This window comes from Nanorana parkeri, unplaced genomic scaffold, assembly GCF_000935625.1.
Source record: "Nanorana parkeri isolate BGI_ZX_2015 unplaced genomic scaffold, ASM93562v1 scaffold772, whole genome shotgun sequence".
Classification (NCBI taxonomy): domain Eukaryota; kingdom Metazoa; phylum Chordata; class Amphibia; order Anura; family Dicroglossidae; genus Nanorana; species Nanorana parkeri.
This window is the reverse complement of record NW_017307040.1, coordinates 808562-822672: the sequence shown is the minus strand read 5'-3', so window position 1 is coordinate 822672 and position 14111 is coordinate 808562. Positions and strand designations below refer to the sequence as shown.

At 47.4% G+C, this 14111-nt stretch overlaps 1 protein-coding gene across 3 annotated transcripts in view; it reads left to right on the top strand.

The window, feature by feature from the left end:
• The window catches only part of PRPSAP2 (phosphoribosyl pyrophosphate synthetase associated protein 2), a 42182-nt gene that overhangs the window by 9965 nt on the left and 18106 nt on the right, over positions 1 to 14111 (top strand). For all 3 annotated transcript variants that reach the window (XM_018564679.1, XM_018564678.1, XM_018564680.1), the window contains exons 4-5: positions 2704 to 2876; positions 6006 to 6121. In XM_018564679.1, the coding sequence (XP_018420181.1) occupies positions 2704 to 2876; positions 6006 to 6121 (289 nt within the window). The remainder of the gene's footprint in view (positions 1 to 2703; positions 2877 to 6005; positions 6122 to 14111) is intronic.

Below are 14111 nucleotides of genomic sequence, written 5' to 3'. Positions count from 1 at the left end.
CCCCCCCCCCTGGCTTCTTGATTGGCCAGAAAGCCGGCTCCATGCTTCCTCCTCACCTGGTGACGCGGGAGCATGAAGCCAGCTTCCCGGCCATTTAGGAAGCCGGGCGGCGAGTCATTACCCACCCCCCGGCTTCCTGATTGGCCAGAAAACCGGCTTCATGCTTCCTCGTCACCTGGTGATGAGGGAGTATGGAGACGGCTTCCCAGCTAATCGGAAACTGGGCGGCGAGTCACTACATGCGGACCGACTTCCGTAATGGGATTTCTGTATTCGGTATCGGCGAGTAGCAAAAAAAAGATATCGGTACTCGATAGCAAAAAACTGTTATTGGTGCATCTCTATTAAGCACAGTTGTAGTGTTTGATGGATTGTATTAGCTGTTGATGGATAAGACTTGTCGACTGGAACTGCATAATAGCTCCCATTTGGAACGGCACATTAGAATCGGCAATATGTGTCTTTTATTACAGCTAGAGTTAATGCCTCCTCAATAATATTGGCTGCGATGACAGTGAAAAATAGGAGCTCGTGCCATAAGGAACGTTGTGTAATCATCTGTAATGAGTCACAGTTACAGCCTTGTATAGGGATTTGTTGGAGCAAATTGTGGCGGTTTCCAAAGCCCTGATCGAGAGTCTGTTAGTAACGTCCAGAGGCGCAGCATTGTTCACCTATGGATTGCTCAGTGTCACAATTTTGTGTAGTAGTTTTAAGTAGAAATACATTCTCCTCAATGATAGTCTAAGCCATCATTTCTCAACCTTTTTTTATTCACGGCGCCCTTTAAAAGTATGAAAAATCTCGAGGCACCCCAGTCTAAAATGTCATAGATTTTAAGAGGGACCCCACACAAAAACACCCAAAAACGTGTGTTTCCCCCTTCACCTTGAAGCAGTGGCGGAGCTAAGGAACAAAGGGCCCTGGTCCGCACCGCCTGCACCGGCGGTAGTTCCGCCACTGCCTTGAAGTGCCCCCCTTCAAATCAAGATCACCCTTGGCATCAGAGTCACCCTTGGCATCAGTAACCCCTTTCACATCAGAGTCACCCTTGGCATCAGTAACCCCTTTCACATCAGAGTCACCCTTTGCATGAGTAGCCCCCTTCACATCAGGAGTCCCCCTTTAACATCATTCTTCATTGCCCCTTTCACATCACAGTCCCACCACCCCAAAATTTTGAGGCATCCCTGAGGAAGTCAGGAAGCACATCAGAGTGCCATGGCACCCTGATTGAGAAAGGCTGGTCTAAGCAACTACCAAATCCAGTTACTATGTGATGCACAATCCTCATAAAGCAAACAATCAACTTTGTCTTTTCTAACTGAGCAAATGCTTTTTTGTGTCTCACTCACTCCCCCTCCCAGACACTGCAGCTCACAGTGGGAGGGTTTCAGCAGCAGGGGCTTTGATGTAAATCTGGAAGCAGTGGGCAGGAGCGGGCGTGGTTGACAAGCCACAGGCTTCTGGATCAACCCCCCTGCAACCTCTTCTCCTTTAAAGGCTGTGACAAACCGCACGCGGATCGGTGGCGCGCTGCCTTTGCGAGCAGTGTGTCATGTAATTTTCTCCCTGGCACGTCAGCTTGTGAGATGAAAAATGTAATCTTCAGCCAATCGGTTCGCGTGTATAAACCCGCGCGTCAGGATGCGACGTCTGGCCGGTTGTTACGCACGAGCCGATTGGCTGAAGGTGCAGTCAATCATCTGCCTGCACTCACCTCACACACTGCACGCAGACAGCTTTGCTTCGCTCTGCACGGCTTTGCGTGCAGTGTGTCACGGGCTTCACTGTAGTGCAGGCAGGCACAGGTTACATGGGAGTGGCAACTCTGCTTGGCATTCTGGAGCAGAGGAGCTTAGTTGCCACCTCATCACAGGAAGCTGCATTAGGTGGACCACACGGGCTAGAGCAACAAGTATTTGTGTGACTTTGCAGGGGGACTAAGACTGAACTGGAAGTGCAGGCGCTCTTATAAAATGCTGCAGCACTAATTTTTTTTAATGGGAGGCCATTGTTCTGCTTTAAATATATTGGCTTAATACGACTGTTAAAGTGGAACTTCCATGCAAGCCCCCAACACTAATGACTTTGAAAAGCTCATCTAAGTCTCCATGCACAGGGATGTCTGAAAAGGCAGCAATGCTAAAGAAAGGCCTCTACAGCAGGGGTAGGTAAACTCCGGCCCTCCAGCTGCGGTGCAACTACAAATCCCATGAGGCATTGCAAGACTCTGACAGCCACAGGCATGACTCCCAGTGGCAAATGCATGCTGTGATTTGTAGTTTCATCACAGCTGGAGGGCCGGAGTTTGCCTTCCTCCTGATCTACAGAAACAGTTTAGAGTTGTCTGAAAAGGGAAAGCATCCCCAGTAACCCTTGAGTAGTATATGGTCCCTAGTCTCCTTTACAATTGGTCTGCAAGAGCAATCAAGGGTCACGGAGAGGCCTTCCTTCATTTAACACTGGAAATATCTTCTGTCCGTCTCTCCTCCTCATGCACCTTTTGTACACTCGGAATTTCTTGAGCCTAAAGAATGTACAAAATCTTATTTTTTAAAGTGCTTTAAACTTCGTCTTTAAGATGCTTGGTGTCAGGAGGTCCGGCACCGGAAGAGGACGTAGGAGCTGGGGAGGGGATATTTTTTTAAATGATGCGTAAAGTTTTGATTTCATTTGCTTATCTCTCTCTCTTTATTTCAGAGATGTGAACACCACAATCATGGAGCTATTAATCATGGTATATGCCTGCCGGACGTCATGTGCAAAGACGATCAGCGGCGTCATCCCTTACTTCCCCTACAGCAAGCAGTGTAAGATGAGGAAAAGGGGCTCCATTGTCTCCAAGCTGTTGGCCTCAATGCTGTGTAAAGCTGGTAAGTCCGAGTACCAATGTATGTACATTCTGTCTCCCCATAGTGGTAGCAGGGTGCCATTTACCTATATATCGCATATATGTGTGAGCTATGCAGGGCAAAGTAAAAAAAGATTTAGGGTCGTCCCCCCACCCCCCCATTTACCTATATACCTATATTCGCAGATATGTGTGAGCCATGCAGGGCAAAGCAAAATATTTAGGTGTGTGTGTGTGTCCTGCCCCATTTACCTATATTCGTAGATATGCATGAGCCATGCAGGGCAAAGCAAAAGATTTGGGGTCCCTCCCATTTACCTATATTCGCAGACATGCGTGAGCCATGCAAGGCAAAGCAAAAGATTTAGGGTCCCCCCCAGTTACCTATATTCGCAGATATGCGTGAGCCATGCAAGGCAAAGCAAAAGATTTAGGGTCCCCCCCAGTTACCTATATTCGCAGATATGCGTGAGCCATGCAAGGCAAAGCAAAAGATTTAGGGTCCCCCCCAGTTACCTATATTCGCAGATATGCGTGAGCCATGCAAGGCAAAGCAAAAGATTTAGGGTCCCCCCCAGTTACCTATATTCGCAGATATGCGTGAGCCATGCAAGGCAAAGCAAAAGATTTAGGGTCCCCCCCAGTTACCTATATTCGCAGATATGCGTGAGCCATGCAAGGCAAAGCAAAAGATTTAGGGTCCCCCCCAGTTACCTATATTCGCAGATATGCGTGAGCCATGCAAGGCAAAGCAAAAGATTTAGGGTCCCCCCCAGTTACCTATATTCGCAGATATGCGTGAGCCATGCAAGGCAAAGCAAAAGATTTAGGGTCCCCCCCAGTTACCTATATTCGCAGATATGCGTGAGCCATGCAAGGCAAAGCAAAAGATTTAGGGTCCCCCCCAGTTACCTATATTCGCAGATATGCGTGAGCCATGCAAGGCAAAGCAAAAGATTTAGGGTCCCCCCCAGTTACCTATATTCGCAGATATGCGTGAGCCATGCAAGGCAAAGCAAAAGATTTAGGGTCCCCCCCAGTTACCTATATTCGCAGATATGCGTGAGCCATGCAAGGCAAAGCAAAAGATTTAGGGGCCCCCCCCCCCCCCGCCCCATTTACCTATATTGGCAGATATGCGTGAGCCATGCAAGGCAAAGCAAAAGATTGAGGTGTGTTTCCCCCTTTCCTTTCCCCAGCTGTTTATGCTCACCCTTCTATGCCTTGCCACTCTGTTGAGCCTCCAGCAGCAAAGAGAGGAAGCCCCAGGGAGGTAGATTCTCTCCCTGCTCCTGTTGGACAGTGCTGGGTGACATTGCATCCATTTTACTCTGAGCGAGTCACCAGCTATTCTCAATGAATCAAATGACCTGTTGTGTGCACTTGATGACTAGATTTAAAGTGCATGTCCAGGCATTACCCAAATGTATCCTGATACCTCTATCTTGCTCTACATCATGTCCCAGTAGTATTTGTTTTACCTTATCCCTACTGGGAGAAACCGCTTTTATTATTCCCTGCAACATCGTCACAAGTAGGGATGCACCGATACTGAGTATTTGGGGGAGTACTAGTACTTGCCCAAATGCTCAGATACCTTCCCCGATACCGGAACTTCTGGTCAGAGGGAGATTTCCCCTGACCGACAGTGCCATACGGAAAAGTGGCTTTCCGGGCAATCAGGAAGCCAGAACAGCCGGCTCCTTGCTGGGAAGCCGGCTTTCTGGCCAATTAGCATGGAGCCTGCTTCCGGCGGGTCATTACTTACGGCTTCCTGATTGCCCGGGAAGCCGGCTCCGTGCCAGCGGAAGCACCGGTATCATTACTCGGTATCAGTACTTGATACCGGAAAACCATTATTGGTTTATCCCTAATCACAAGGCTTGTTCCAATATTGCAGAGGCAGCAGCTGAGAAGTTAGTTCTCGGTTTGGTAGGCACTACCCCAGAACCACATCTCCCAAAAGCTTTTTTCTTACACTACGAGACATATTTATAAAGCAGAATTTGACTTTAACTAAACTTTCACTGGCGGTGAATCAAACACTGCACCAGGAAGATTCATCTGAAGTCAATGTTTGGTGAATGTCCGATTGCTTAATAAATAGACCCTCGATGTGGGGGCATGCTATTGGATTGGATTCAAAGAAGCAACATATTTGTGCCCGGTCAAAAATCAATGTATACACGTTGAGGGGTGCGTATAGGAGCGGTTATGTAGTCCAGCAGGCAAGGCTGGCAGTGCTGATTGAGATTTCTGTGTAGCAAAGGCACAGACATTGATGTTGGTCCCCCAGAACGAGGCATAGAGGGGTGGTGATGGGCAGCATTCTGTAATCCAGCAGACAGAGCTGACGATGCCAGTTGGGATATGCGTGCAGCAAAGGCACTGAGGGGAATTTATCAAAGCTGGTTTTCATCACTGCGAGCACCACTTTTTTTCTTATCTGGCCAGGACTGCTGTGGGGAGTGCGGAGGGTCTCTCCATCGACTTTTATCCAGGGGTTGGGCAACTCCGGCCCTCCAGCTGTTGCAGAACTACAATTCCCATGAGGCATTGCAAGCCTGTCAGTTACAGGCATGACTCCCAGAGGCAGAGGCATGTTGGGATTTGTAGTTAAAGCACCGCTGGAGGGATGGAGTAAAGAAAGACAAAACATCCCAAGGACATAGGCAGATCAACAAACTTTTCTTTGTACAGATTGGGGAATTTTGCACGTGTTGGAGGAATGTTCTGAATAGTTTTCTTTCATTTTATCTACATACACATAACAGAAGCCGGCCATTATTGTTCCATATGGGATGGAATCTGACCAATGTCCTTTCTAGGACACGTGGACACCGTCCCCTCCCTTGTGGCTTCCTTTGTCTTTGAACGACTTGCCTTCACGTGCGCTTCAAGTATTGCGGTTGCGTGGCTCTCTGCATGGCTCTCTGTCTATAAAGGAATGCATTAATGCGTGTTTGTTCAGCCCGTCTTCTCTCTGTATAAACTTGGATCTTGGTGTTTGTGTAATTTAAGAACTTGTTTAACCAAAGAGTCAGCAGGCGGAAGTCCAGCTTAGAAAGGGAGGGAGAATAGGGAGCGTGCGTGTCTCCAGTCTCTAGTGTTTTCCTGCTTCGTCTCACTGTTACCTCTTCTCCTCCAATAGGTTTAACGCACTTCATTACTATGGACCTGCATCAAAAAGAAATTCAGGGATTCTTCAACATTCCCGTGGACAATCTCCGAGCATCTCCCTTCCTCTTACAGTACATCCAGGAAGAGGTACGCTTCGATATCCAGAAATGCTTTTATTTTTTTGTGAAGTCTCAGATTCTCTTAACGCTATCAGTAAGGTCTCATGGGCCCGGACAGAAATGGCCGTATAGTGCGCAGATCGACCTTCTCTGCTCGGGAGGCACGGTTCTGCTGCACGGCTGTGTGCGGTTTGGGTTGGATGTGGTGCTTGGATCTTTTTTTCAGCCGTACATACCGTGTTTCCCCGAAAATAAGACACTGTCTTATATTTTTTTTGGCTCAAACAAAACACTCTAGGTCTTATTTTAGGGGGTAGGGATCTTATTTTTTTTTTTATGTACAACAATCCAAAGTTAGTGCAAATCCAAATTTAAATAATCCAAAATGGCAAAGTTAAGAATAGGGTGATCAGGGATGCTGTAGCTTTCCAAGAGCATTTTGGTAACCAGAATAAGCGAAGCGCGCTTTCACTATATAGATTGCTCACAGGCGGAGTGTATTTGGTATCACTCCGCCTGTGACAGGAGCCGGCGCTATAGAGGAGGCATCGGCTTATGTGGCTCTGCTCCCTACGCTGCCACCTCACTTCCTCTAGTGCTGGCTTCGTTGGCACCGCTGATTCTCTCCCGCGGCGCTTCAAGTTCCCCCTTATGCCACCACCGGCCCTGGGAAAGGTTGCAACAAGGTCTTATTTTCGGGGTAGGTCTTATATTTTAGCAATTCCCAAAAATGGTACTAGGTCTTAATTTCGGGGTAGGTCTTATTTTCAGGGAAACAGGGTAGTTACCTTCTTTGGGGGACACAAAAAGCAATCAAATCCTGGCACAGGTTCTAACCCTTCCCCTCTTTATAATAAAAATTAAAAAAAGATTGTTTGGAGTGGCATAAAAGGCCTTGTGCATATGGCCAAGAATATCCCTGCAACACACAGATCGGACATTCTCTGCCCGGGTGTCATGGTTCTGCTGCACGACTGCGAATGACAGGTTGACTGAAGCTGCGGCTGTACAGCTATATACACAAATCCCATTGGTTACATGCAAACAGGACTTGGGCACTGCCTCAAACTTAGACCCTCTGCATATGGGCCGGTGTGTAACTCCCTGTACTCATGTAAGCAATGGGATTTGCATATATAGCCGTACAGCCGCAGCTTCAGCCAGTCTATCAATGATTTCCACAGGCTGGCTGTATGCAGCTGTGCGGCACAACCGTGACTCCCGGGCAAAAAGAAAATTGCCGGTCAGTGCGCTGCAAGTTTATTTTTGGCACAAGGTCTTAAAGGAGAACTATGAGTGGAGTGATTTCCACTCATCCTCATAGAGAGCCGACCTGTGACAAAGCAGCTGTCACAGGTCAGCTCTATCGGGAAGTGAGCGAACACATACCATCACTCGCTCACTTTCCAATCGTCTCCCTGCAGTGAGCAGTGACTGTCAGTCCCAGCTGTAGCGCTCTCAGTATATTGCGGGCAATAGCTCGCCATATACTGAGTTTTGGGTCACAGGAGGAGGTTAGTACATGTCCTCCCGTGAAAAACACTCACCCCATAGTTCTCTATTAAATGCCAGTGCAAAATGTAAAAAAAATAATAATTGTAAAGTGGGAAATGGTTCGAACCAGTGCTGGTTGTTGATTACTTTTTGTATCCCCAAAAAGAAGGGACGTATGTAGGGATAAAGAAGGGATCCAAGCACCACATCCAACCCAAACAACATAAATAATAACAAATTCCACTAAATATTGGATATAAAGGACCTTTTAGGGTACCACGCAAAGCACTATGTACAATATTTTAATGCATGTTAAAAAGAGGTTTGTGCCGCGACCCACTGCAGAGGGTGTCGCGACCCACTTTTGGGTCACGACCCACGAGTTGAGAACCACTGCTCTAAACAACTCCAAAGCATTGACCACAACACACATAACTATCATAGAGTGACTATACACCCCCATACATGTACCCTGTGTTTTCCATCAGTCAGATATATATTGTCAGGTGCCCAAACATAGGCTCCTCACGATTTATGACGGCCAGCTGTATCACATTGTGGGGCAGGGTCACTTTCTGACCACATTTCACAGAGCTCTGCATTCTGGGGAAGAAATTGTGTTCCATTGCGGCCTCTGGAACGCAAGCCGGCCGGGTCCCTGCTTTCAGGAGTGAGAGGGGGCATGGCGATGCATTGAAGTCGATGGCACCACAGCCACTTCCCCCCGCCCGCAGTGCCTGGCAGCATTTTTGCAGATTGCACTGGACTGGATCGCAGGCACTACTGTGCCACGCGTTCGTGTGCGGGCGATCGCGTGGGGGGGGGGGCGTGTATGCGGTGCCATTGACTTCAATGCATCGCCATGCCCCCTCCCGCCCCTGAATGGAGGTGGCTGGCGTGTGTTCCAGAGGCCGAACATTCAGGAACGCAGACTTTGTGGTGTGAACCGGCCCTTAAAGGAGACCTGTGCTAAAAGAAGTATGGCACCTGCCATTGCTTACCACCTCCTTCTACAAGTGCTAGCTGCCCGTGGCTTCAGTACTTTCTGAGTCACTGACCTGGAATAAATATGTAATGAGCCAAATAGAGTGAAGTCAGCATTACCATAAGGAACAAGCACTCTCATAAGGAGAGGTTAAATATGGCGACTCCATTGCTTCCTCTATAGGTTTCCTTTTTCAGAACACTTTAGGAGACCTTAGAGTAGATCTAAACCCAATCACAACAATCTCCTGTAACCTTTAATGTGCCAAAAGTTGAGCTCAGTCTTTTACAATCTGCAGCTTTCATTAAAATATTACCCGGTAATCCTAAAATAGAAGTCCTTGTTCAGGCACTTCCTGTTATGGGGTGACAACTGTTATGGGGTGACAACTGTCTCCCAGTTGTGCTGTCACCCTGTCAAATACACCCCTGATTGAAAGTCGGAGCTTCGCTGCACCAGAACTGATGAGCCGTACTAGTAGCCTCAACACCTGCTTGTTGTAGCCCCATGGTTTGTGGTGCCTCCTTGGCTCAGCACCTGCCTGTAGTGTGACCTTCACTTCAGTACCTCTTACAGCAGTCAGTGGTTTGGAGGCTGTACAAGGGCTTATCTGTGTGTACAAGACATGAAAATGAACTGCATAAGGAGCACGGGGGAGGCTTGTGACTATGTCCTTGGGCTGTTTTGCCTTTCTTTATTTTGCATTGCCGGTATGGCATGGGTGGCAACTCCATCCCTCCAGCTGTGCTTTAACTACAAATCTCAACATGCTTCTGCCTCTGGGAGTCATGCCTGTAACTGTCAGTTTTGCAATGCCTCATGGGACTTGTAGTTCCACAACAGCTGGAGGTCCGGTGTTGCCCACCCCTGTGATAGGGAGACATTGAGGCTGCATGACTGGTTACAGAATGTGGAGTGGTGACACAGATTTTAAGCTTCCAGTGTCCATAGGGACACTATAGGGACTTGTGTCAATGCTATTGCAGTTTTTTGCTTTGTACATTTGTGTTTTTAAACTGTTATGTTATCTCTCTTTTTATGATCTACAATCTTTGTATTACATATAAACATTTATGATGCAACAAAGGATTTCCCCAAGCAGCATAAGTTAGCTAAAGACAACACAGAGAAAGCTTGCTTTGAGGTTCCCTGTCTCTGATTGAAAACGTGTTCTACTGATATGGGAGGAGTCACTGTTGTGATAGTGAATCCTGTAAACAGCAGGCTTCTTTGAGCTGCTCATGATGTGAAAATGGGACTACAGCTCCACCAGGTGGCTGGATAGAACATTGCATCATATATAAAATATTCAAATATATATACCGTATGTTAAAGGCTAAAGTATTAGCTGTATTTGTGGGAGGAGTTCGAACCGGCATCTCACTATTTAGATGGGGAGGTGACTCGCCTGCATCGCTCGTTTCAGCAGACCCTCCCTCCCCCTTTCTTTTAAATTCACAAGAGTATGCCCCCTTATTTTGGTATTACTGACCACCTAAATCATGACACACCTCCAGGTTTGTATTTGGTAGGAGGGTTACACTTCATGAGCGTGTGGGACTCTGACCACAAATATATATATATTATAATCAGTTTTCTTTTTCTTTTTCAGCCATGATTATAATAAATATAGAATAAAATGTATACAAAACTATGATACATCCCCTTTTATACTGGAAAAAGCAATTCAATCTGATATTAAAAGCAGACACTGGCCCCTGTACATCTGCTTACCTTCCTGGTCTGATTTAAAGGACGTCTCCTCTTCTGTTTTGTCTTTCCCCAGCAAGCTGAACCATTTCCTGGCCCTTTACCTCTCTAAGGCTGGTCTGTACTTGGCTGGTTTTGTTGCGTTCCATCAGTTTATAGCCACAAATATCTAACGTTACAGTTATCAGCGCCAAAACATTTGGAATTGGTGTGCAGATCAGTCATGGGGAGCCTTTTGATTGGCTCTGCTAGATTTCAGCACCAGTTTTGACAGTTGGGTTTCTCAAAATGAATGGAACCGGATTTGTAGACCCAGATGTAAACAGAGAGGACTAAATATTCTATTTAAGATAAGACAGGCAAGAGAGCATGGGACACAGGAGAGCTCTGAATTTCTGACAACAGCAACAGTGATTTTTTTTTTTTTTGCTTTATATATGGCAAATTATGTCAGTGGTCTATTTAACAGACCACAATGGGGAAAATAAGAGAAGTTAACGAAGAACTCTCGGCGTAATTAATCTTAAGCCTTGCAGTGGGTCTACCCTTGCACTGCAAGGGGTAAGCGCTCGTTTCCTGTAAGAGACGAACATTGAAAAGATGTACTCGCCTGAACCTCGGAGCCGACTGGCTGCTACTTCAGTCCCTGCCACCTGTTTCCTCCTCCCCCTCCAGCGGTGGATTGTCCCTTGGCATCCTCATGTCCTATACACTGTATAAGAATCCAATGACTCATCGGACTCATCTCCTATACACTGTATAAGAATCCAATGACTCATCGGACTCATCTCCTATACACTGTATAAGAATCCAATGACTCTTCGGACTCATCTCCTATACACTGTATAAGAATCCAATGACTCATCGGACTCATCTCCTATACACTGTATAGGACGTGATCACTCACAGGACCTTAGACCGGCCAGCCGCCTGTGAGGATCAGCAGAAATATATTCTTTAGAAATAATATTCTGAAGAGTAGATCTAGACATGAATAGGTCCTTTTACATTTAACAATGTATTAGAAATCAGAAATCCTGCAAAGCTTCAGTCCTCTGTTGCAGCGAATGTTGGTTTCAGCTGCCGTGGTACAATAAGGAATATCCATAATTCTACTTTGAAATAAAAAAAAAAAAAACAACAACAAAAATGAATGGAACCAGTTGGTGTATGCAGAAGTCCATGTGTCCCATCGCACTCCTGACCGGAAAGATCCCCAATACAGCGGGGCGGGGGCGGCAGCGACAACGGGTGCCTCCGTCATAACGTATAAGAAAAGTAACCGGCACTCCAGATGATCAAGTCAATTAATTTATTGACCCAATAAATTAATTGAGTTGTTATCACTTACAGCAGGGGTAGCCAAACTCCGGCCCTCCAGCTTCGGTGAAACTACAAATCCCATGATGCATCTCTCTCCCCGGGATTCGTGGCTGTGAGAATCTTGCAATGTCTCATGGGATTTGTAGTTCCACCACAGCTGGAGGGCCGGAGTTTGGCTACCCCTGCTATAAGTGCTCATTCACACTGCACCAACTCGGGTGCAGCGCACACGGCCCATTCCCGGGAGGGACAGGTGCTGCGTGTAGCAGCCTGTTCTTCACTATGGGAGGACGCGGCCCGTACGCTGTCAAGCAAAACAAATGTCAAACGCACTCATCAATTCTTCACCAGCTTTATAGCAAGCTTTACATGCTGGCTGGTGAGTGTGCTGGGAAACTTTTTGCTGTGGTACTGTATAAGGCCCTTCCATGTGCACCTTGCTGTAAAGCTGGTGACGAATTGATGAGTGCGTTTGACGTTTGTTTTGCTTGACTGATTTGGTGCAGTGACGCATGGCGGATCGCAGCTGCCGTTGTGATGTGCGGGGTCCCTTGTGTGTCCCTGTGCCTTTTGAAGGAGGTTGGGCTTCCTCCTGACAAACCTGCACCCATTTCTATCTTTTGCCGCATGTGCTCCAAGATGGAGACTCTCATAGTTTAGAGTTCAGACCGCATTACACAAAGGAGCCTTGGCGCAGCTGTGCGGCTTTCACATTTTCTGCAGAAGAAGTGTATTCAAACCTCTGTTTTTAACCTTAGCGGTGAGACAAGTTTTTTTGCATGCTGGCTGGTGAGTGTGCTGGGAAACCTTTTGCTGCCGTACGCTGTCATGCGCACACCCGAACAGCACATCCATGCGGGTCCTGGTGTCCTTAAGCAGTGTGAATGAGGCCTAAGGGCTTGTGTTGGCGGGCTTCGGGCTTGTGTCATTGGTATCAGTCCGAGACGCCTCTGAGCTCATTCTGAATACGTGAACGGGTGCACTTGAACTCCCTTTGACTTGCAGTTGACCTGCTTCAAGCAAATTTTGCATTCCTGTGGACTTAGGCCCCTTTCACACAAGCTGATCAGGAGAAGATCTGTGCACGGATCCCTTCCTGATAGGAGCAGTACGGAGCAGATGTCGCCGCTGTGATGACATTCGTGTCTGTACAGTTCTATCTTGCGATGGAGGAACACAAATGCAATTACCGGACCCCATGTCTGTCTATGGGGAATCGGATGTAAATGGACATGTCTCCGTTTACATTAGATTACCCCGGATTCAGCACGATCGGGTCCAGCAAAACTTGTCTCTGATCCATTTGTCTTTCCGGACCTGGCCAGAGCCGGGGGTAACCAGGTGTAAACGGACGCCTGTCCATTTACACACCGCTGCCTATAGACTTGCATTGGGCATCCAATCGTGTCCACCTGAAAAACTGACAGGAGGACCCGATCGGGCTGCCTGTGTGAAAGGGGCCTTACATGGGAATTCCAGACCTGCTTAAAGCAGAACTCCGGGAAAATGAGTCTTAACCCTTGCAGGGGGTTGCATTGATCTAGGGAGGAAAATAATGATGTTATACTCGCCTGATCCTCAGAGCCACCAGACGAGACATCGCTTCTTCCAGCCTGACTCCTCCTCCGCTGAAGAGATGGCTCTCGACGTCCTCGCATTGCATTCACAATATATAGAACGTGAGGACTCAGAGACCTCAGGGGGGGAAAGAGAATCCAGGAGCAAGTCTTGCAGCAAGCCGGCTCCGAGGTTCGTGTGAGTATAACTTTATTTTCCTCCTTAGACCAAAAGGAGAACTTAACCTTTACACTGCAAGGATTAAAAAATACATTTCCCTGGAGTTCTTCTTTGAAGCGAACAGGTCCTAAAAATGCCCAGCCTGGCCCAAAGCTGCTGTTAAAGCCAAATGATGGCGTCACCGCCCCCGTTAGATGATGTAAAGTCATTGAATGTGTCAGGCTTTGAACTAAGGGAGACCCCGTTGTGGGAGGGTTTTGGGGCGAGTCTTTGAGTGGCATGGGAATTCTGCAGGTAAGTTTACCCACCATGTTTTTGGGTGTGATTGTGTCGTCTTGTCACATGGTTCTGTGCAACCTCCCTCTTTACTGTGGATGGGGCTACGCTCAGCTCAGAGATGGGGCAGGACTGGAACCAGTGAACTCCACGTTGCATTCTTCAAAGATCCTGATTGGGGACCATTCCGAAAAATAGGATACTAGCCGCTGTCAGATTTGGCTAGAAGGGCAGCCACAAGCAGGAGATCATTGCTGGATGAAGATTAGAGCCACTTAGTCGGGCTCCGTCCCTAAGTCACTTTGCTTGAGTGGACTGTTCCTTTAAACTCTCATGGGTTAAGCCCATATTCCCTGGAATGAATGGGTTTCTATGGACTTAGGGCAGCCCTTGTGACGCCTGGCAGGTCACATGAACGTTTTATGCTCATCAGTGCCCATAACTCTCAGGCTTCTGCTTCTCGCCGCGCTTCCGTTCCCGGGATTGTCACATG